Source organism: Amblyomma mixtum, chromosome 4 (assembly GCF_055824585.1).
Source record: "Amblyomma mixtum isolate Tamu chromosome 4, ASM5582458v1, whole genome shotgun sequence".
Classification (NCBI taxonomy): domain Eukaryota; kingdom Metazoa; phylum Arthropoda; class Arachnida; order Ixodida; family Ixodidae; genus Amblyomma; species Amblyomma mixtum.
In genome coordinates this window covers 128,906,574-128,930,771 of record NC_143015.1, presented here as the reverse complement: position 1 = coordinate 128,930,771, position 24,198 = coordinate 128,906,574, and the positions used below count along the sequence as shown (strand labels likewise).

At 47.8% G+C, this 24,198-nt stretch overlaps 1 protein-coding gene across 4 annotated transcripts in view; it reads left to right on the top strand.

Moving 5' to 3' along the window:
• Positions 1-19,820, top strand: part of dimm (basic helix-loop-helix family member dimmed) — a 391,032-nt gene extending 371,212 nt beyond the window's left edge. For all 4 annotated transcript variants that reach the window (XM_089587989.1, XM_089587988.1, XM_089587990.1 and 1 more), the window contains 2 exons: positions 2,636-2,909; positions 5,172-19,820. In XM_089587989.1, coding sequence (XP_089444115.1) covers positions 2,636-2,909; positions 5,172-5,414 — 517 coding nt within the window. In that variant the 3' untranslated portion in view covers positions 5,415-19,820. The remainder of the gene's footprint in view (positions 1-2,635; positions 2,910-5,171) is intronic.
• The last annotated feature ends 4,378 nt before the right edge of the window (positions 19,821-24,198 follow it).

Sequence of the window (24,198 nt, the reverse complement as noted above, 5' to 3'; positions counted from 1 at the left end):
TGATGACTCGTGGAGGCGCTCGCGTCTGTGACGTCATACCGAGGTGAAATCTGAGCTACCAAGTCGGTTCGTCGGCGCGGTCCCACCGGTAGCCACGGAGCGCCGCAGATCTCAGGCAGTAAGGGAGGGGACTGCGTTCATTTCGAGGAAAGGAAAGGCGTCTTACCAACTCTGTGGTTTAGTGGACACCTTAATAACACTTTAAGCTAATTCCGGCGTTCATTGATGCGCTCTGACATAGACAGCGTTGTTGACTGCGTTGATTTGGAGGAAAGGAAAGGCGCCTTACCATCTCTGTGGTTTAGTGGACACCTCAATAGCACTTTATAGTGACTTCAATTTTCTGTTACTCTCCTTTCTCTTTCTTTTTTTTTATCCCTTCACCCCCTTCCCCCCGTGTAGGGTAGCAAACCGATTATTATTTCGGTTAACCTCCCTGCCTTTCCTCTTCTATATCCTCCTCCTCCTCCTCAATAGCACTTTAAGGTAATTCCGGCGTTACGTGCAGCAGTTGCTCGTAATTTGCTTTCGCAACCTTCCGGGCTTAACCAAGCTAAGCCTCTGCCAATATTATTTTCAACTGTGGGTTTGTTATTTCGAATTGGAGGAACTGAACCGAAGCGATTGTGGGGAATATTTTTTCTGATGTTATTCTTTCAACGAACTTTGAGCAGGTTATCTCGCGTTCAGAGCGTCTATTTTTTGCTAAGTGTAGTCAATCAGCACATGTTACTTAGTACTCGCTCCCAAGAACACCATCCAGGCAGACGCGCCAGTGTACAATTGAACGAATGACCTCTTTCTTTCTTTCTTTCTTCTTTCACTCCCATCTTCCTTCCTTCCCTTACGGCGCGGTTCAGGTGTCCACCGAGATGTGAGACAGATACTGCGTCATTTCCTTTCCTCAAAAGACACCCCCACCATTCCTACTACTGCCAGAGTGCTAAGTTCAGCAGTGGGGCATGAACGATTACAAGTGTCACGGTCGCCGCACAAACAGCGCCCATTCGCAGTGGGCGTGGGGATATCGCTCTTTACAGAAAAAAAATTACGAGGAACTTTAGCGGCTAAAGTGGTGAAAAGCGAAAGCCTGAGAGCTGTATTCTGCTACGCGATTGTTCACTGCACATTTTGTTGGTGCCTTAATTAACTGCCAATTAATGACGCTTAAGCTTCGCCTTTAGGAGGGGAACGCGACAGCGTGTTGTAGCGCTGCCAGGGAGTCCAAGGAACGCCACCACCCGGTCGGCGCGATGTGTTGCCCTTTGAACGCAACGGTTTTTGAGGACAGGAAATTGCGCATTAACTAACTGTCTCACATATCTCAGTAGACACGAGTCGAAAATTGTATTTGAGGAAAGGAAGTTGCACAGTAACTGTCTCACACATTTCGGTGGACACCCGTCAAAATTCGCGCGCGGTGACGGCACGACAATTTGGACCAATTTGAAACGCGGACAACTACGCCTTGCTCGTTGGTAAATTGGTTTTTGAGGAAAGGAAATGTATCTGTCGCTCATATCTCTCGGTGGACACCTAAACCTCGCCGTAAAGGGAAGGGAGGAAGATAGGAGTGAATGAAGACACCGTATTCACTAGACGCGCCTTTGTTCATTCCAAACCATCGAGCTGGCATGGCGGAGTGGTAGCGTGCTCGACTCGCACTCCGGAGACCGGGGTTCGATTCCCGTGCTCGGCCAATTTCTTACTCGGTTTTATTTATTTATGTGGTCTGACTAGAAAGGTTAATTAGACTAATTGGTTAAGTAAGCAATTGAATTAAACTCAGTCAAACTATTTGGAGCATCACTATACGATCCCTTTAATTGGTTGCATGGTTAGTAGCCAAAGTACAATTGGCCCGTTTGAAATTCGCGCACTGTGACGTCACGACCGTTTCGACCAATTGAAAAGCGTGACATTTTTGTCGACAGCTCCTGCTTACAACGATGAGGCATTAAAGGCTACCGCCTTAAAATTCAGGCGGCCGCTTTGTTGACTTCAAGTGCGGTGAGGCGAAGGCCTTAAGCGCGGTGTTGCTGCTTGTGTCACTGATGTCTGGTTGAGGTGTTAAGCTTCGGCTCTGAGTGTGGAACGCGACAGCGTCTTGCAACGCTGCCAGGGAGTCCACAGAACGCCACCGCCCATTGGGCTCTACACCTTTCTCGACGGTAAATTGGTTTTTGAGGAAGGAAATTCTGTCTCGCATATCTGGGTGGACACCTGAACCTCGCCGTAAGGCAAGGGAGGATGGTGGGTGTGAATGAAGGGACAGTATTCACTAGACCAGCTTTTGTTCATTACAAACCATTGAGCTGGCATGGCGGAGTGGTTTGCGTGCTCGTCTCGCACCCCGGAGACCCTGGTTCGATTCCCCAAGTCGACCAATTTCCTACTCGATCTTATTTATTTATTTATCACTATACTGTCCCTTTAATTGGTTGCATGGTTACTATAGTACAATTGGTCCCGTTTGAAATTCGCGCACTGTGACGTCACGACCATTTCGACCAATTGAAAAGCGTGACATTTCTGTCGACAACTGCTGCTTACAACGATGAGGCATTAAAGGCTTCCGCCTTAATATTATCCCGTGTGCACTCTATCTACGATAACAATGCGTGCCCCATCGCAGGTCGTCCAGCAACCTGGCGCAGGACATCTCAGACGGCGCACGCTCCGACTCGTCCTCGTCCGGAGGCCAGGCGGGCGGGACGAGCGACTCGCCGCCGCCTCCGCCCACGACAGATGGCGCTAGGCGCCGACCGCCCCCGAGCGCCGCCGGTGCTGCCCCCACGGGAGGGAGGCGGCGGCGCAGCGCACTTTCGGCCAGGGAGCGCAACCTGCGGCGTCTCGAGAGCAACGAGCGAGAGCGCATGCGCATGCATTCACTCAACGACGCTTTCCAGGTGCGTGGCAGACTAGTGCAAAGCGGATTCATTAGAGGAGGTCGCCAAGAAAGGAACTGCCTTTGTGTGCGGACACCTCAACCACGCCCTGAAGGAAGGTTTAGCGCGTACCGATAGGCGATTTGGTGTTACATTTTGTAGTAAACGGTGCCAGAAAGAAACGGAAGGCAGAGAACAGCACACGAAGCAAGAAATAAACTGTCAGTTGTAGTCGGATGCAACTCAGAAACAGAGTAGCAGATGCCCCCCAAAGGAGGCTCTTCAGCCAGTGGTGTCGACCGATTTTCATGTGGCCGCGGTTAATCCGAATGAGCCGTAGTTAATCTCCTTGCATCTGCCACTCCTTGTTATGCCACACTAGCATGTCCAAGAGAATTAACGACTTCACAAAAGTCGGTCGATGCCATTGGCTAAACGACCTCCTTTGAGGGACATCTGCCACTTCGTTCTTGAGTTGTATCTGACCACAGCCTGACATCCCAGGTCGTGGCAGATGAAAGGGGATTAATCACGGCTTAATAGGTCTAACCGCGATGTCATTCAAATCAGTGGACGCCACTTTTGGAGGGCTTCTTTGAGGGGCATCTGCCACTTTTTTCTTCAGTTGTATCTGACCAGAGCCTGACATCCCAGGTTGTGGCATACACCACATAAACCCCATGATCTAAATGTTGCCAGCTTAAGAAGTAAATGGTTTTCATTTAGTGGCATAGGTGGCACCATGCTACTCCTGTTGTCACATGGTCTCGCTAGCCATTGCTTCAGAACAAGCATGCGCTGCTTCACACTTGCTGCATTTAAATGTTCTCCCTGGAAACTTTCGTAGTGTCTGACTGGGGCATGAAACTTCTCGAATATGTGTGTAGAGCAATCCCAGCAGCCACTAAACAACGAATCCCTTGCAAAGTGATCTTGATAGCTGCTGCTTCAAATTATTTCCTTTAAAAATCTGTTTTCTATTTGCATTAGAATGACGGCCTGTAGGACGAGTTGGTGCATGTCTGAAAAAATGGCAGCGCAGCGGAAACATGTGTTGTCCTTTTCTTTCTTGTTTTGTCGTCGTTGCGCCGCAATTTTTTCAGTCTATTTGCATTTACACCTTATTTGCTTCATGGAAAACATATTTGCTTTCCACTCTAGGTAACTTGGACTGAATACTTTAATTTGTTCATTAGGGCATCGACAGTCTTCTGCACTGACTGCAGTGTTAATGATTCTATATGTTGCAACTTATACGAATATTTTTTTCTAATTTTCTCCTGTTCTTAGAGAAAATCCGAGTTTGGAGGTTAGCACTTGCCCCTTGTATTTCTTCGCGTAGCCTGTCATTCCTTTCCACTATTTATACTAATTATGAACGCTAACTGACTCATTCAACTGTAAATCATTATACAGCAGTTAAAGGCCATAAATTCCATAGGCATGTCTGCTGCAGTAGTGGCCGCAGCAGGCGTAAGTATGAATGCTTGTCATTTTCTGCGTCGTCACCAGTTCATGTGATAGGCTGTGACATGGTCAAGCACTCCCTGTTATGAACACTCTTGAGTTCTTTCGCTTTCATACACCTGCCTTCCATTGAGTATTCGTGCGTCATGTGTCTTCTCTTTTTTTCGCGACCTTGTTTGGATTTTCTCAAGTGTTGAACCTGTTGTAGTTTAAGTAGTGGTTGGTTGTGGTTTGCGTAGTGTGACCGATAGCAGCTTAACATCACAGGATAGTTTCAGGGATTCAGGGGCATAAATATTTAGCAAATGCGCCCAGCACGGGAGGCAAAAATTTGCTAAATGTATCTCAGGGCAGCGGGAAGTCTGTGGGAAGAAGTATTCTTCAAAACCTCCATCACTGACCAGCTTGTGACGTTACATTGCCGTTTGTTTTGGAAGATCTGAAACTCAGCCGTTGAAAACAACGGGTGAAGATAGATGTCTTGCACTTGTTGAGACAGGCGCCAAAGTTATGAACACCGCATAGCTTCCACGGTGCAGGATGGAGTAGGTGGCGAAAAGTGCATTAAAGGAACGCGAAATTTTTCGCCGTGCTCCTGGTTCGTCAACGTGGCGGCTACTGGGACGTCGTTGCAAGCAATGTATATAAAGAAACATGCTGTGTGAAGCTTTACAGCTACGCCTTTTTTTAATTGCCATGAAAAAGAGCATTTTAGGCACACAAATGAAGTCTGAGAGGTTGGTGTCACTACACATTTAATGCAGTGCAAAATACTCTAACTCATTTATAACGTCGTCCTTCCTTCGGCCTCTGCAGGCGTTGCGCGAGGTGATTCCGCACGTGGCCATGGAGCGCAAGCTGTCCAAAATCGAGACACTCACGCTGGCCAAGAACTACATCATGGCGCTCACAAACGTCATCTGCGACATCCGCGGCGACCCCAAGCCGTACCAGTTCTGCCCCGCCGAGCTGCCGCTGCACGACGAAGACGAAGACGACCTCGACGAAGACGACCTCAAGGAGGACGACCTATCGGTCAGCGACGGAGGCGCCCCCTGAAGCGCCTCTGCCGCGCGCCACCAAGTCATCAAAACTGAGACTCCGCCGCCAAGCCAAGCCGAGCCAAGTCGCGTTCCGTGACGCCACCGTCGGCCCACCCAATCGAGGACGCAGAAGAGGCTGGTTTCGACCAACGGCGGCTCGACAGTGTCACTCTTCTAGTAGGCAAAACTCGCTATGCATCATTCCGCCGCCGTGCGGCAGCAGCTGTCGTCGGTAGAGGGCAGTGTGCGCACGAGGCGATCGCGACGCCATCTCGTTTCATTGGGCGGCAAACTCTGGAAACACCCCACTCATTCGATTTGGGCAACTGCTGAATGCACGCGGTGTGTCGACTTTGGGAGCCATCCAGACTGTCGCTCAGAGCTCTGAGCCGCTTAAGGCATGCGTGAGAGTGTTGAACCCACATTTTTTTGTGTCCCTAAAGCGGCGGTTTTATTTTCGCTGCTTGGAAAATGATCCGAATCGATGTTGGGCCATTCCACGAGTTCGTGTCGTGACGCATTTATGAGCAGAACTGTGTGATTGGGGTTCCCCGTGCAAGTTTTTCGTAAAAACTTGCCGGAAAGAATATTCGTTATTTATCGACGTGCTACTGAATGAACTTTTCTGCACCAGTTGTAAAATCGTGAACTTTGCGCTCTGACTGTAGGGTGTAGTACTTGCGTTGGTATGATGGTGTCCGCAGTCTTTTGCATTATTTTTTTTTTTGTCGGCTGGTCTCGCTGGCCAAATGGTGCACTAAACTCAAGGCTGCTGTCTACGGGGCACCAATCCATTTTCACAACAAATGCCGGTGCATGGTGCATGTGGTTCCGCGCTCTGAGTGCGGCACAGGTGTATTTATTGCTTTGTGGACTTGCTGTGCTGCTGAGTACTGTGGAAAATGTTGAATGATTATATCATGTAGTTAACTTGCATGAAACATAAAACTTGGGCTAGGGCAAAAGCGTTTCGATTCTTACACCGAGAATTTGCAACAGGCAAAATTTGTTTACATCTTTTTCTTACTCATCAAATTTTCATACTTCCAGTGAGCAGTCATCCTTGAGCATCCAGCATGTTTGGCAGGGTGTACATGGTCTTTCTATACGTTGAGTGAAAGCAGCTATTAACGTATCACGTCCGCACTAGGCCGCATTCAGTCTGAGGTTGTTCCTATACGCCAACGAATGTATCCAGTGAGTCAAAGCTCACTGGACGAAAGTAACGACAAGATCGAATGCATTGAACAAGCAGATATGTACAACTTGGCACGCTAGTTTGTGCAGAACCGATACCCTCTATCTTGATTTTGTTCAGCCATATATCTCGCTGAGCTCTCGGTGTGGGGTGCCAACTAACATACTTAGCGGTGATAAGTACAGTGAAACTAAAGGATGACCCCTGTTTCTTTCTCATCGCAGTCCTTACCCTAAGTGGTTACTCTCTTGCATCTCTTTCTTCTTTCATTGTTCAAGTTTTTCGCAAAGCTGCCTGAACAATCACACGAATCGTTTGCACAATTTCTGGAGCTTGGGTCCAAAAGTAGCCGTAGAAGTCCCTGGCTGGTTCGTGGGCTTGTGGACGTCGGGCCATCAGCAAAACATCGACGAAGCTCGCAGCAGCTGGCAAAGTCTTTTGTCTAATGCGCGCCTTAAACCCACTCACCATCGCAGGAAGACCAGTGTGAATGATCTGGGCGAAAGCTGTTTTTTCTTTGTGCTCGGTCATCCATCGTGACCTTCGAGGAATGAGGGAAGATTTTATTTTTCTACTCAACATGAGAAGTCTTGTACAGGTTGCTCATTTTGTCGTTGTGCGAAAGAGGAGCTTTGTCAGAACCCTGATGCACTAAGGTTGCGATGTGGCATCAGTTACTAGAGCTGCGTTTTTCACTCTGTCTTTGTTGTATTCCTTTTTATTTCTTTTCTGGATTCTGAGTCCCTCCCGACTACCTGGGACACTGACAGTTGTTTTGACAATGATTGCTCTGTTGTGGAAGGCTTTCCTGCCTCCGTCACCAACACCATTTGATTGCCAATTTTGGTTGGAGAGTGTTCTGCGGCCTTTTTGTGAATGGGCTGTTGTATGCCTTTTGCGGGGGTGTTTCCAGAGGCCGACAGAAACAAACAGAAAGAGCATGCAATGCACATGTCTTTCAGGTGACGTGTATCACTGTCGTATTGAGGACCATAACCCATTGAGCCATTGTTGTGAAGAATGAAAGGTTTGACAAAAGTGCCAACGTGTTGCTCCAAGTCGGGCTTGCTTTGCTGATGTCGATGGCCTATTGGTGAGCGCTTCAGTGACGTCATTCGTCAACCCTACGTCACTGAGCTTCGGTGCCAGCAAAAGGCGATGTTTGGAGTGCCGCTCCTCATCATGCTTACCAAGTGAGGCAAACGTTCGCTGACCTTGGTCATGTGACTGCTACGACGCGAAAGGAAGTCGCTAGCTGTTCTCAGGGGGGGTGTAGCCAAAGAGCGTTGCACTGTTCATTTTAAAGGCCAGTTTGCTCATGACAACTGCCGCGAGGACAGTGACTGCTCGAGACCTTAGAGTTAGAATGCACCTTTAATCACTAGCAAGGCTGCCATCTGGTTTGTCATTTGGCTCAAGTCGGGTCCAGACGCACCGTTCGTGAAGAGCGACCGCTCTTTCACGGAGCGCAGTGCGTCGACAACTTTTGATGACGTCACGCTAGAAGGCATGTGCACTGTGGGTTCATTGCCGCCGTAGCTGTTGTTCGCACTCAATGGCCAGCGCGCTTCGCTTTCATTTTTTTCTTTTCTCTTTTTTTTGGAGGGGAGGGGGACGCCGAAACATCGTTATGGCGACACTGGTGACGTCACCATTTCCTTCGGCACCAGTCTTGTCTGCGAGAGAGCCAGAAGAGCCGCGGGCTGACTGACAATCGGCGCCACCTGGGAGCGTACGGGGCACACTTGCCCTCGCAGCGTCCCCGGAAGTGACGTCTGCGAAGGACTGCGTGTAGCTAGTTCCTGTGGTCTCGCAAGCATTTTTTTTTCTCTTCCCCACGCTAGTGCGTGGAGTGCTCGTGCGTCTTTAGGTGCGTGCTGTCAACGTGCGTGTTGTGTATATCGTGTGAAAGCTGTGACTATGCAAGTTTAGCGTCGCCGCTGCTGATGCCCTCTTCATTCCTCACGCCTGCATATCTGGCTTCCGGTCAGTCGTCCGTATCGTCGTCGCTTATGCACGTGTCGCGCTGCGCCGCTGGAAGGGCAAAACCCCACTGTGCTAGCTGTGGCCAGTCGTTGCAGCATCCTCTGCCACCAAACCTTGTACAGTACCGCCCGGCTATCGCTGAATGTAGGCGCTGTCCCGCGCTTGCCCAGATCCGACAGAGCCAGGGTGGCATGAGACACGGCACAGATTCGTCTGAACGTTTTGTTCGGCGTCATGGTCTTTTTCTGAGTAGTAGGTTTCCCTATTCCAGCTAGTTTGCTAAGCCAAGGTCCTTCTTTTTACATCCGTTTTTTTTTTTTGACTACGAGTAAGATTTATAGTTTTAGGCCCACCGTACGGTAAACTCGGTAACTACGGCAACTGCTGCCATGCGGCAAATGTGATTAGGCAAACCTGGCAATGGTGGCAATGGCAACGCGTCACCGTATTTGCCGTACGGCTAACCGGCTGCGCTAAAACTGTCTTATCTCTCCGTATACGGTGTTAATAATAACTAGCGAAAATAATAATAAATAATAAATAGCGAGAATAATAATAGCGAAAATAACTTTCGGCAAATTGCTTGGATTTCTGTGTACTCTCCAACTAGGGATAGACAGCTTTAGCGTAGCCAGACAGCCTCCTGTAAATGCTGCAAGTGTTGACGTTGCTATCGTTGCCGCGATTGCCTTGCTACATTTCCCGTGCGGTAGCAGTTGCCGTATTCACAGTATGGTGGGGCTAAAACTATCTAACGACTGAGGGATATTTGCGCTCGAAGGTTCTCCGATGTGCATGTCAGCAGATGAAGCTGAGCAGCGAAAGTTGTTGAGGCGGCTCGCATGCCGTGTCTTGCGCCACCTAGGCGTCGTCTCAGCCACCAAAATAGCCGCGCACACCTCAATCTGAACCCGTAGTGCGTGCTCCTGCAAATAGGCGGCGTCCACCTCCGACTTCTCCTGACGTCAGTTCCTCTTCCCTTTTCGCCCAAGAAAACAAAAGAGTACCTGCTGGGCCTTGTCATGTGTGCGTTACCCGCCGTCAGGTGGCTTGTGGTATTGACAACTAGATCGCGCCACCGCGTACCAGACATTCTGCTGCATATCCTCATACCTTTCGTGTTCTAACGGGTCGCTTGCTCAGTGTAGCCATCGTAAGCCGTTCAAGATTCTCCGTAACTGCGGCGGAATTCATTGACTCCCCGTGATCTACATCAAGGACAAGAGAAATCCTTTTCGTCGTGGCGCCTTGTTTGCAGAACGACGTCGCCTAGCGCCACCTATTCACTCGCGAATGTACTAAGTGCGCGCGAACAAGCACTGTACGGGATGCAGTAGGCATTTAGAACACCCTATAAAATGTTTTGACGGATGTAGACCTTATGTATCGCGGAAGTGGTACCACAGTTCCCTCTTCAAACGCAAGCTGTTTTCCGAGTGGCGTTTTATGTGAAAGAAGCTGTTTAGCTTCTTCCTCTAGATTGGTTCAGTTGGCCGCTTGGTCCAGGACTTCCGAATGAGCATACGGCAGCCCCTGTGGCGTGGATATGCTGCTTACAGGGTCACCCTAAACAAGGATAGGCGTTAGCGTTGTTCGCTTTTTTGTGTGTGTATGTTCTCTAAACATTCCATTTTTTTGGTGCAATGGCGCTCAGGTTGATTCAGGAAAAGCGAGTGTGTGAAGACATAGGAACAGAGTAGCGCTAAAGTTCGTTTTAAGATTCAGGGAAAGCGAGGATGAGGAGAAAATAATTGCTCAGTTTTTAATTTTAAATGCATTTACTGAGACCCAACGACACCTAAGGTCGACTCACGCGATGGGCGCATTCGTGGACGAATCCGGGACGTAACTGAGGGTAGTAACTTTGCTACCTATTTGCTGAAGAACCGCTCGCGCGACGGCTGAGACAGAGAGACCGGGACAGTCTTATTCTCGGCAGCATGGACGTGTATAACGCAAACTGTCTCCTGGACTTAGAGTAATGAGCAGAACGGCTGAGAGCGAATCCTTCTATACAGCGATGCTTTGTTAACACAGATTCGCTTAGCGAGTAGTACGAGCCGAGAAGCGGTGTTCTTAATGTCATCGGGGCGCGAAGCGATCGAGCTCTTCGTTTATTCTGCATTGCAAGGATTTCTTAACACAACCTACAAAGTCTAAGCAGTCTATGGAATCTCTGTGTTTAAATTTTTGCAAGGGCGGTGTTCCAAGGGCAGAGGTGCGGTCTTCAGCTATCTATCGACAGTCATCGTAGAGATAGAAAACATGGCACCGCGAAGTAGGTACAACTAAAATGCGAGGTTGCCATCGACATCCGGTAGTCATCGTTCACCCGGCAGAGCTCTTTGAAAAATATACTTCTCAGAAGCCTTCATCGGAGACTGAAAGTTACCAACATTTTCGCCCTCTTCAGTCCACTTGGCCGGTGCTCTGCGAACTTTCAGTGGCCACAACGTTGCCTTGAAAGCCGCAGAGGTACACTTACTGCATTTTTGCGCTGAGGCTGAAGCTTGGCTTTGTTCATTGCAAGCTATATAGACAGCTTTGCAAACCCTGGACTAATAACTCCTGAACACAAATTTAACTCGGAAGTATAGGTTCGCTTGTACGCAGTCAACAACAACACAAAGTGTAAAATAATGGAAACGACAGTTGAATACTCCTGAAAGCAGAGCCTCATCCACATAGCTTCCTTAAAACTGGGACAGTGACAGGACAAGGTGCGATAGATCAACGAATACTTATTTGTCGTCTCGCAAAAGAATGCCTGATGCCCCTCACCTTCTATAAGCGCTAAGTCAGATGCAGTTTCAGACTACCGTGTACTTTCTTTTTCGGAGTTCCTTGCAAACGGTGAATGCGGGGTACTTAATCATTGCCGATGTAGGAGCGGTATGGGTTGACGTCACAGAGTATCTCAAAGGCAAGTTTTTTGATGCAAGACGCGTCGCGTACAAAGGAACAGTTCCGTTTGGGCAGAAATTTTAAAAATTGATATGGACATTGACATGGTTCTACAATCCTCCATGTATTTCCGTGTGCGCTGAGCTGGCCACTTTTGTTCTAGAAACCGAGCGCTTATGCGATTAACTTTGCTGCGAATGAAAATTAGAAGAGAGCTTAGAATAACCGCGCGTGCTCATTGTGTTTTGGCGGGTCCTTCCTGTGTTTCAGTGCCACATTTTTGAAGCAATGTTGACCACGCGTGACGCATCTGTGCATCGCTTCCAAGCGAACCAGCCTCTAGTTGTTCTTTTCTTTGTACTTGAAAAACTGACACATCAACTCTCCTATGGCGGTTTGCCTTCGGGCAATGACAAATGCTGTGATGGAGCAAAGCTCTCAAAGGACCAAACTCTGGTACCGGAAAACGCTTAAAGCTATTGCGATAATCATTTTTTAATTGCCAGAAATTATGTGCACTTCGCTGAAGTGTTGAAAAAGTTAACGCGTTCATATGTCGTCCTCGGCGTGTGTCAATCATTTCTCTTGGTTCAATCTTGGATGAAAGTGCACGCTCAGTCTCCGTGGCAATCGCCAATCGCGTCAATCAGCGCAGTGTTCAATCTCAGCGGATATTCGCGGAGACACCTTTGATGCCGGTCCAGCTATCAGTTTAAACCTCGCTACTCAATTCGTTGTTTCTTAGATGTCGTTTCTTGGATAGACATCCGGGAGATGTTTAATGGATGTCTTCAACGAGCACATGCGGCTATGTGTGTGTACTTGCTTGTAAGTGTCGTTCTTGTACCTTCCTTTGGACACTGTGTGTTCATTGCTGTTGCAGGGGTTGCGAATTCCTGCTCCACATCCCGCGAGAAAGTCCGTAGGTCGGAGGCATGAGCCGTTCTGGTGGCACATATTGTGCACGTCTGTGCGCACACTGACACACCTCCGGTGTGAAGGCCCCTTGTCCACACACAGTTCAGAAGATGACATGCTCGTCGCTTGAACGCTGCAAGCAGCGGCTGTGTTATGCCTTGACTGGAGCTCACCCTGGGGAATTAACAGCTTTTGTTGTCCAATCTCTGTGGTCTTTGTGATTGTTTTGGCGTTTAGGCTCCGTTCGACGCGTAGGTGAATTCGGGCAGCATCAGTATACAGAAATTCTCACTTCCTTTTAGGCTTGACAAACAGCTAGCCTCTTTCGTGATCGTGAGGTATGGGTGTCCGTTTTGTCCTGCAGAGCGCGCCCTAGTAGGATCATACTTTCTTGTCCACCCCATCTCACTCGATAGGCGCAAAAGAGCCATGAGCGGCTCGCTAACGGTTAGCTCCTCGGGCAGTGGTCAACGCAATGCTTGCCACGCAGCGTATCGCTTCTTCAAGCGACAGCATATCTTCTCGCAATCAGCATATCATATAATCAGCAAGACATAAACCATTGCCTCCATGGGGCCCCTTACCTGCCACGTTTCCCAGTCTCTGCAGTACTTGCAGTTGAGGCTGTAGTTGATGCGCCCTCTCCCCATTGTTACCGGTCCCCATAGTTAAGCATGTCGTCATAAAATGTCTTAAAACCCGCGCAGTCATGTAGATAAGCTGTGGTTCCTGTCGCGGTATCGAGAAGAGGTGCTTGGATTTCCAGCGTGTGCTAAAGCTACCAAGTCTGTTTCAAACGATTTCATGTCTAGTGCTGCGTCAGGTATCTCAAGGAACTAATGACCGCTTTAATGTACAGCCTGCCTTCAAGGATATTTAAAACCTCAGCCCTGTATTCCACTCAGAGTATCGCACTTTGCCTCTTTATTCGCTTCATCGAAACTGCCCTTAGATGCACGATGCTGGCAACTTCCTGCAACAAACAGCTTTCTTTGTTGGCCTGGCAGGAGGCCCTTCTGGCCTTCCTTAAGACGTGAACCTAGAGCCCGTATTCTTGTATTCATGTCAGTTTATCAGTGTGGTACACCAGCGCAAGTGCGTTGGCATCGGAAGGGTAACAACGTGTCAAGAAATTGTGAAGTTACGCTGAAAGAACTGGAAGCTAAATACCCTTAGCCGCTTGTCCGTCATGGACACTATGGAAGTGGAATTCTTTTTAGAACACTGGCTCCAAGGGAGCGAAGGAGAACTTTGGCGAGCGCTTCGCAAGTGTTGCGATTGACCCGAACAGTCGTTGACAAAACGTGGTCGGTTGTACCAATAGTCGCATGATCGACACCACTATGACGACAGCAACCGTGTCACGAGTTAGGTGTTGCGGTGGCTTTTTCGGATGCGTCCCCTCGGTCCTCTACGTCACAGGACGCGTCTAGTGACGTCACTTCCTGCTTCTCACCCTCGTCCTCGGCAAACCTGCAAGCTTTCCCTTTCTGAGTAGTGATATCCGCGCTGTGCTTGATGTCAGAGGCGAGTCGTTCTGCTCGCAGCCAACCGGCTTGTGCCACTGGTCGTTGTGTAAAGTTTTCGGAAGCATGCTCGCTCTACTGGGCGCGTCGTTGTTGTCACTGTCACGCTGTGGATATTTCAGTCCCATTGGCCGGATGTGTCGCAGCGGCTATGAAAATGGTGCCAGCAATGTTCGACCCTGGTGTGATTTGTTGGGCGCGATCAGAGCGTAGCTTTCATTTTTGTTTTTCATTCATTCGCTGTTTATTTCCAGAAGTTCTTTCAAAATAGAAAACAGCAGGTCCCGAATTTTGCACCGCCCAGTTACATCAGTTCTTTTTTGGCGAGACTTAATATACCCGAGTACAGAAGTCTCACTTTAATTGGCTCTCTTTGTTTGCACGTTTTTTTTTTGCTGTCGGCGTATGCATGTTCAACCGAAGGCCTACTTTATTCGAAAGAAAATTTTCTGCCTCATAGCCAAGTTGAAACCGACTCCACAAATTGGCGCCAAACGTGGGATAGGTTTTTAGGAGGACCCCACTTTGGGCGCCACTTTGCGGGTGTTCTGGACTAATGTTCCGGTTAATCACTTGTGTTGCATACGTTGCTGTTTCTGTCTCATGCGTTTTCGCTTCCTTGACTATAACTAGTTAATGGCTAGCCAGAAACCGTTTGTGGTCCGAACACTTGGCAGTCCGGGCAGAGCGTAGTTCCAGCTTTTGAACCTGCCTAGGCCGTCGACTACGGAGCAGAAAATACGCTACGTTCTTCTCTCCTCCTTTCTTTTATTTCTTCACGTCCCTCTTCCAGGTCGCTCAGTTCCCACAGCCTGACAAAGAATTCGCTGCGCTCGAACCGTGTTCAATGCTCGTCGCTGTTGATGTTGTGTCACGGAATGTGTATTACCACTGGAGTATTGCTGGTCCGTTGTACGCTCGTGCATACGGTACTGCTCGTTCATATGCATTTCTCCGAACCGCTGCTGGTCTGTGCATCTCGAATATTCGTTACGCGAAGAAACTGCCGGTGTTTTCAAGCAAGTCTGTTTGCTCCACAACGATGCTCTGTCGGGCCCAGGGCTGGGCAGCGAATCGCTCTCGTAGCGCGGTATCGGTGCGCGCATTATCAATCACTTCGCGTTTCGGCTCTCGGAATAACATCCACTCCTAGCCGGATGGTAAAGCAGAGTTATGGCGCAACGTCTGGGTCGATACTGACATCGAATCTAAGCAAACCTTCTCCTTTTATCTTTCTGGGATGCGGGAATTTCAGGCGGTTGCAAGCAGCGTAGTGGGCATGCGTTTTTCTACGCTAACGAACTTGATCCTTACGTCGTATTTTATATACAGCGATATAAAGGATTACCACCGGTTTCACCTTTAGCGGTATCGCCTTTACAAAGGCATAAAGTGCGCCTGCCTTGCTTTTTTTTTATTCTCAGGTGAGCCTATGCGGTTGGCTTCTAAATAGAACGTAACAGTAGACGTAGCGATCTGTTAGATCGCCGTACATTGAACGTAACCTGACGCGATTGGTTTTGTCTGTGCATGGCCGCCATGTTCGCGGTACCCGGTGCACAATGGTGCGCCTATCTGTCTCATGTTTTTTTTTTCTTCCATTTTACACGCCGAAGAACTTTCAAGCGAGCATTGTTTGAACTTAACCTTATTCCCATTAGCTCTGCAAAAATGTGCTGCGTTAGACACGTCGGAAAGAATTTTTAACTGCGCTTGTTAGCGCCTCGTTATATTATACGCATACCTTTTGAACGCACGATAACAGCGTGTAACTTACGCTTCGCACCTAGTATAAGTGAAGTCCGCAGCGGTTCCCGCTAGCAGAGGTGGCTTGCTCGTCTGGCCCTCGACGATACGAGTTCCAATTGTTCCGCGTTTTGTGCGTGCAGCATGCAGTTGTCGGTTTGGAGGTCACCCGCGAACGCCGCTACGGAAAAACATGTTCACGCACAAGGACTAGAAACAACACGAAGTCGTTCCAGAAGAAAGGAAAGAGAAAGAAAAACCGAGAAACGCATTGCTCAGGGCTGTGAAGGCGATGCAGGTGATTCACTGCTCCCGCTATCTTATTTCTTTTTATTTTTCTTTCTTCCTTTCTTCCTTTCTTTCTTTCTTTCTTTCTTTCTTTCCACGTGGCGTGTTATATGACGTCGGACTCGTTCGCAGTGTCCTCGACGGGTTCGTTCACTCGTCCGAGTGGTTGCCTTCTCCTGCATTGTACTTTGTCACTGTATGTCGCGTTGACGTGCAATGACAGTTGCTCATCTCGTGGCTTTCATGCTTTCCAGCAGCAGCCAATTAACGTGCCACGTCGGGTGGCTCCTGTGTGCATGCTGTTTTCAGTTCCTCCAGAGATAAATTATGCCGCGGGTGCGCTCCAATTCTCATTTTATTCCGGGCGAACAGTTAGCCGATTCAGTTGATTATTACAGGGCATGAAATACGGGCCCATATGTAGGAAGTCACGGCAGAACGCAGTACTGACTTCAAGTGTATAGTTAACGGTGTCATGTACATCGATGTACAGCCTTGATCAAAAGTTTAGAGACCACGAGGTTTGCTTCTGAGTCACGCTGCGTGGCGCGCTATGCATCGCCAGCGTTCCAGGTATATTGAAGTTGAGGGGTACTCTCATTCTCTCTCCTCTAGAGTTAGGACGTCATGAATGCAACAATCCCCCTCCCTCGCCTTTGTGTGGCTTAGATGTAAATTGCATGGATCCTTTACTTTTGACAAAGATTAACAATATCTTTTTTTGTCGTACAGTAACGATCCAGCACCAACCTGCGCATTACATCACGCTTCTCACCTTCGGTTGGGTTGTACATTAATTGACGGCGGATCAAAAAAAATGGACCTCGGAAATGAGCAAGAGAAAAAAATGGCCGGTGGCTTAAGATTGCTGGAAACAAAATATTGCGCAAAAGCACGGTTTTTTTTGCAGGGGCGACACCACCGCCACGTACCTAAAAGCGCGATTGAGGTGTCCACTGACCCATGGACGCGGTTATACGCCTTTCCTTTCCTCAAGGTCAACAGTGTAAACCTTCCGCTGGTTTTGAGAAAGGGAAAGGCGCATAACTGCCTTAATTTGTAGGTAGACGCCACCGCCTACTCACAGCGCGATTGAGGTGTCAATTGAGCGAGTGACCAAGTTGCACTTGCTAATCAGAGGCTTCACATAGACACCGCTGAAACCTGGGGAGTGCGGCCAGAAGTGCTTTCTCGCTAAAAAAGCAGCAAAGTGCAAGGTGACGACAGTTCTCCGTCTTTCTTTTGCGGGGCGTATTTTCAGTTCAGTCGTCCAACTACCAAACGGACAAACCAGTCGTCCCCTAAGAAACTCCTAGCAGTGTCTCTCGGACAGTGTCCGAGTGTATCTTGTGGTCTGGATCGCTTCGTGTCGTCTTTTAAAACTGGATGATAGAGCGTCTTGCCTTTCATCTTTAGTGAGTCGATGCCTTCTGAGCAGCTTTGGAGAGGAGATGAATTCTCCTCTGCAGAGGTTAGAGAATAAAGGCCAGAGCACAGTGACACTCGAGGGCGTTGACGAATGACTCGAATAAAGCTCGCTTGGAAAGTGAGGCGATGTTCTCCGAAAGTTTCCCTTTGTTTGCTAGGAACGTGTGTAACAAAAATAGACAAAGCAGTTGGAGCAGCATTCTAGCCGCCACGTTCTTCATGACGAAGAGGACAGATGTTACTTTTTATCGTGCTTTCGCTGTTTTTAACACTTCTCGCGTTTTTCCCTGTGCGTAGATCTCTCTTGTTTCGGCTTTTGTTGAAGTCCTTTAGGCGCTGCGGTGCCGGTCTTTGGCGCCTCAACTTGGGCGACTAAATCTACTCTATGTGCCAAAATACGTTGCGTCTGGCCACTTAGGTGAACCAGGCGGGCCTCCTTTTATATTTCCTTTTTCCTAATGGTAAAATTTTCTCGCAGGCTCGTTGCTGAATCCTAAACTTGTTATTTTTGTCATGCAGACGCGTATTTAACAGTTCTTGCATATTTCGGCAGTACGTGCTGTTGAAAAGGAAGGTCTCGACGTTATGACGAGTCGTTAAGAACAAAAAAAGTGATACTTCATTTTAGTATCAGCATTTGACTCTTACAGTATTTGCGGTTCGTATGATGCTCCTGCCTGGGTTACACGACTATGGGTTTTGTGTAAAACGAGCCCACTTTGCTTCATGTTTAACTTCAGATGTGCATTATTGACCGGAACAGTCGTTTATCACACTGACTGAGCGACAGCTGCTGCTAAAGAAAGCACTGAGGGAGAAATTGCACAATTTCGTAACAAGAAAAGCAAGTAGAAACGACGAGCTGGCTTGCGCTGCCGTGACATTGTTCAAACAGAGCAGCTTGCGCCATCTTGTGCGTTGGGTTGAAACTACAAGTTTTGTTCACGGCTTGCACGAGCCTGCTCGAAAGTTTCTGCCGTTCGAAACGCAAACTATCCAGCGAAGAACGCCGATTAAGGACTGTCTTCCATTGTTTCGAGTCGAAGTTTTGTATATAGGGAGTGAGGTGCCGATTGGTTGATCTCCTTTCTTTCGAGAAAGTGCGAGGCACCCTCCCCGCCCCTCGTTTTCGTCTGCTTTGTGACGCGATTAGGCATCCTGATCTGCGTAATATCTCGAGGTCGATCGCGGGGCGCCTGAAGCCCTGCCTGCTTCAGAAGATCCCGTCAGCGCATTTGCTCTATGATACTACCGCACAGACAAGATAGGAAGTCCAGTTCAAAGCCTGCGTCTTCATCACGACCCTCGCTGACAGTCGAATAACATCTTTGCCGGCTGGATTCGAGTTTCATAGATCCATTTGTTTTGTCGCGGCATTGCTATCTGCGAGTTTCCATGCGGTTTGTCCAAACAAGCGTGAAAAAGAGCGGGAAGTCAAGCTGGCTTGCGCAAGCACTAACGAGGTCCGAAGTCACCGCGCATGCGCATTAGAAGCTCGTTGGCGACGCAGCTACTAGGGTTAGTGAAGAGAAGCAAGAACTGAGCTCATCTGCAGTGTCAACAGCAGGAACTATGGACCTTGAGACTAACACGCCTCACTTTGCCGGGAATGACGCTCGTTTACAAATGCTCGCGAGAGATGGCGCTTGCATGCGCTTGCCCAGCCCTGGACCACGTGTGTCTCACCGCACTGTGAACACACGGTCCAAGATTTTAGAGAAAAGATGTTGCATACGCTGTATTTGTACTGTCGATTACTTTGGCCTTAAAGGGAGGATCTGTGTACGAGATGCGTTACGCGTTATTGCCTTTCTTTATTTTGATTTTGTTGTTGTTTTTGCCCGTGCGAGTGTGGTAGAGGATGCGCTCATGTGTGTCTGCGCTTACGTGCTGTTGCTGTTGTTTGTTTGTTTTTGTTGTCTGTTTGCTTACTTTGTTTCATTGTTTGTTTTTATATACATATGCATTTTATTACGCGTTCACGAGAGAAATGAACACATGTCACCCCGCCCCACTCTTTTACCCACTTCACAAAAACGAAAGTAGAAGGATGAGAGAAAGATTAAAAGAAAAAAAAGCACGAAAAAAAATTACAAAACACACGAAACGACGAGAAACACAGAAGAGGACAAACATTTGTTGATATGACGCAACCGCAGAGAGTAATATATATATTTTCTATGGGTCTGTCCCATTTGTTGACATATATTTCTATAGTGGTGAGACGGCGTTCGTTCCACATCGTACCGGTATAGTGTATATTATATATAATTATATATATATATACATATATCTATACATGGATATATATATATATACACACATCTACCTATATACAGGATGCCGCATATGGACATGCAGAAAGACGTGTTGTTCCGGTTTCTTGGAAGATATTCGCTGTTGTCAAATAAAAATGTTTCGAAGCTCAGCCTGCTCTCTCATTGTGCGTTCATCGTGGGAACAAGAACCGAAGTTTAACACGACTATTTCTCTCTATCTGTATGTATATTATATATGTTCCGCTTTCTAATCAGTTATCTTTCAAAGATAAAATAATTACACTGTTATTATCCCATTGATTAAGCCAACAAATTATAGGATAAAACATTCTCCTATTCTACTTTGTTTCGGCGACTCAGCTTCCGTCATATATACATATATAGGTATGTAAAGGCAGGAATAGGTGAGCTGAGTGGCTCGTTAACTTATCTTTAGAAAAAATCCAACACATTGTGAGGCCACGAAAGTCACAGGAGAATGTTGTGTTATGCAGGCATTTTTGTTGACGAGCGTGATTTGATTGAGGTACTCTTTCAGACTCTGTTCTGCGACTATTAATACTACTATCATTTTCTACTATTTATATATAGTCACGTGCACATCAGGCTTCAAGCCGCATTTTGAGGCTGTTCAATGTCAAATTTTCGACTTATAAAAGGTAAGTTCACGAAACGGAAATGCAAGCCCAGAAGCGTCCATAGTCGGTTCTGTGATATTTTCATCGCATAGCACGATACCTGAGTGCAAAATAACACAATACATAAGTTAATGAGTCCGTAATTAATGAAATTTTAGCTTAAATCAGAAGAAGAAAATCAGCTGGATAATCACTGCAGAGAGGAAATCGCCGATAGACTCTTTGCGTGACTGAGTGGAATCGAAGAAAAAGGACACGCAGCTCGAAGCGGAGGTGAAGATCGGATGGAAAGAGCGTTTCAAGAGAGAGAGAGAGAATAAACTTTATTTGAGTCTTTGAAGAGGAAGGCTGCCTTCTGGCGCAGGTGGGCTACTGTCGCTTGGTGGCCTTGATCTCTTGGATCTCGGCGACCTGGTCAGCTCTTTGTTGCCACAGATCCGAGCTGCGCAAGATGGTCTCCCGCTGCTCCTCTGTGGTTACTCGGCTGAAAAGGTTCTTACTGCAGGCCCACACGATGTGGTTGAGGTTAGCATACTCTCCGCAGCTTTTGCATTCCGCAGCGTATATATCTGGATGAAATTTGGATAGTATTGCGGGGCATGGGAATGTGTGCTTTTGCAGCTGCCTGAGAGTGGTTGCTTGCTCTCGCGTGAGCGTGAGGTTGGGAGGGGGATATTCCATTCTGCTCATTTGATAGAAAGTCGTGATGTCGCTAAAGGTGAGTAGATGGTCCCCCGCTGATCTGGCCCCGTGGTTTGGGAACGCGCCTGGTCCTGCCCGGATAGTTAGTTCTCGGGCTATGTTGGCGACCTTTTCGCTTCCTGGGAGGCCTGAGTGTGCGGGGGTCCACATTAGTTTGATTCCAGTTTCTTGGCGGTATTTGCTCATTAGTTTTGCGGCTGGGGAGTGTACTCTGCCTTTTATGAAGTTATTTATCGCAGTTTTTGAATCGCACTGACTTGTCTTTAAAGGGATACTGAGGCGGTTTTCGAATCAGCCAATTTTTTAGGGTTTTGAAGTAGTGTCATTGCTGATCACGCCTGTGAAATTATTTTTTCCGTTTTGGCTAAAACAGTGCCGCAATCACCAAATGAAAGCGCGAAATCTCCCGCGCCCCGCGCGAGCGCAGGAGAGAACAGCGGAGAGGGAAACCTCGTCCCTGTCGGCCAACGTGACGTCACGTTGAGGAGCCGGGGATACTTCGGCGCACCCGAGCGAGCTTTCAGCGCGCGTTGTTCCTCGTACTGCGTGCGTTGTGACGTACAAAGCGTGTCAACCGACCTTGAGAATCATGTTCAACACGAGGTACTACTCTGTGGTCGTGTCCACGAACAACCACGGCCGCGACTATGTCATCTTCCACTGTTTTCCGCCATAAGCTCGCAGCGCAAGCGCTCGCTGCTGTGACGAAGAATTCAAGCCGACCAAAGCAAGCGCACTTTGCTCGAAGCACTTTCGTAAGTGCGGCTACATGCAGGGCTTGTCCGTAATGTGATCTCTGGAGATTTCTGTCGAAAAGGCGCGGCTGAACCATGACACAGTTCCTTCGATTTTCTCGCGCATGAGAGGCGTGTCACCATTCCGAAGAAGCGCCTCTTCTATAAGTAGAAACATGCTCACTTAGACCCTGCAGAAACCTTATACAGGCTCAAGCATATGTCGCTCTCCTCAGCTTAGGTGATGGCCAGACCACCTGAGGCGTGCTCAGCAAGGCTCGGTTAGTGATTTTATAGTGTGTTCGACGTGTCCAAGTAAGCATGCAAAGCAAAGCACAATAAAGCAAGGCAAGCAAGCATCGAAGCTCTTCATACGCGGCATCTCGTTTAATCGTAGCTAAGCGATTAAAATGAAAGCGTTCGACAGCGCTCGACGTTCTGATTTCGGATGCAAACTTAAGAGAGAAATTAATGCCAACCAAGTTTTTGCAAAACATCATGTTTCGCAACCTTATTCGGTATCTTCATAGAGTTGTCGCAGCGGGCGAGTTGCAGCTAGCTTGGCTTTTAAACACACATATAGTTGGCCCCCACTTCACTGGACCTAAACTGCAAATCAAGGAAGGGCGAACGGTTCCGAGGAAGCGATTAATATTTTCTGGCATCTGCTGAACGCGCCACGAGTGAAGCAGCAGCCTTGTGCGCGTATTTGGCTTGGTTTCAAGCGCACAATGATTGCGTCACTATCCTGTGGTCACATGCCTCGCAGTGCTTGGCCACTGCGCTTCGCTCATTTTGACATGAACTTTGTGCTGCTTCATCGTTTCCTTGAAATACTTCCTTGCCCCAACCTACAACGCCGGGTACTGAGAACAGTATTTTTTCTACACAGCGCTTTGGTCCTTTTCTTTAGGATGAAGCTCTTTCGGGCGAGCCAGGAGGCGTCCGGAGTGGTAATTGACACGTGGGAATCCCGTAACAGGCAAGCAACCATTGACTACTGTCTAGTGTCGCAGGGCATCTATAGCAAGCTCGCAATAATGGAAATAGACGAAGAGGGGAAGTACAGCCTAGGAAGTGATCATAAACGTATTAGTCTACAGTTGGGAGCCCTAGTCAAAGGAGAAATGCAGCGAAGTCAAAAAGACAACGCAAAATTAAACGATGAAGAAATAGCGCTAATATCAGCCGATATAGAAGAAGTAATCGAGAAACGCCCCATGGAAAAGTGGGATTATAATCAGTTGGTACTGCTCATCGCTACAAAAATGAAACAAGTCAAAGGAGTAAACCGCTGGAGAGGAAAGAGGAAGCCACGAAGCTGGTAGAATATGGAAATTAAGGAGGCCATCGAACAATGACGGGTGGCTTCAAGGGAACACAGAGAAGCAAAGAGGGCGCAGTTATCTGAAAAGGAAATATTCGAAAAATGGGAATCTTATCGACAAAATAAACAGCAAGTTCAGGTCCTAGTCCAGGCTAAAATGAAGCAGTCCTCTGATAAATGGCTGGCTGAAGTTCGCGAGGCAAATAAAGGGGGGCCAAGAAAATTCTGGAACCATATAAGCTGGTTGGGAAAAACAAATCAAAGAACGCAGGAACAGATTGTAGATGCTGAGGGAAAATGTTTAGAGGGAGACGATGCTGTGAACTACATTACGTCATTCATAGCTGCGTCTTTTAGCAACGACAATGGGTTAATCTCCCCAAGTGAGGCGGCAACACAGGACAGCACAATAGAGAACAGCTTACAACTGACAAATCTTAAATGGGAAAAGGCGGAAGCGAATATTCCTAGAACCACATCCGCAGGGATAGACGAAATTCCAATTAAGCTGATTAATGAACTTGGCCCAAGAAGCAAGGAAGCGCTGATAAAAGCATTGGAGACAGTCATAACATATCAGCAAATTCCGCACAGCTGGAGACAGAGTAAAATGAATTTGATTTATAAAGGGAAAGGAGAAAAGATGAACATAAAATCCTTCCGTCCGATTACGATAACATCTGTTATGTACAGGCTGGCAATGCAGGCGGTGAAATTAAAAATGCAGCCATGGGTGGAAGGTAATCGAATACTCGGAGAACTTCAGAATGGGTTCAGAAGGGGTAGGCGCTTAGATGGTAGCCTGTTCGTGCTTACCCAATGCATAGAAATAGCTAAGGCGGAAAACAGACCTCTGTTTTTAGCCTTTCTGGACATAAGCGGTGCATACGATAACATGAACAGGGAACTCCTGTGGAGCATATTTAAACATGTAGGTATCGGTCATGAGGTAATTGACTTTCTACAGGAAACTAACCGAGATAATGAAGTTGAAATTACATGGGAAGGGAAAAAGATACCACAACTGTGGGGGTGCACAAAGGATTAAGGCAAGGTTGTCCTCTATCACCGCTGCTGTTCATGCTATACGTGATAAATATGGAAAGAAGGCTAGAAGAAAGTAATC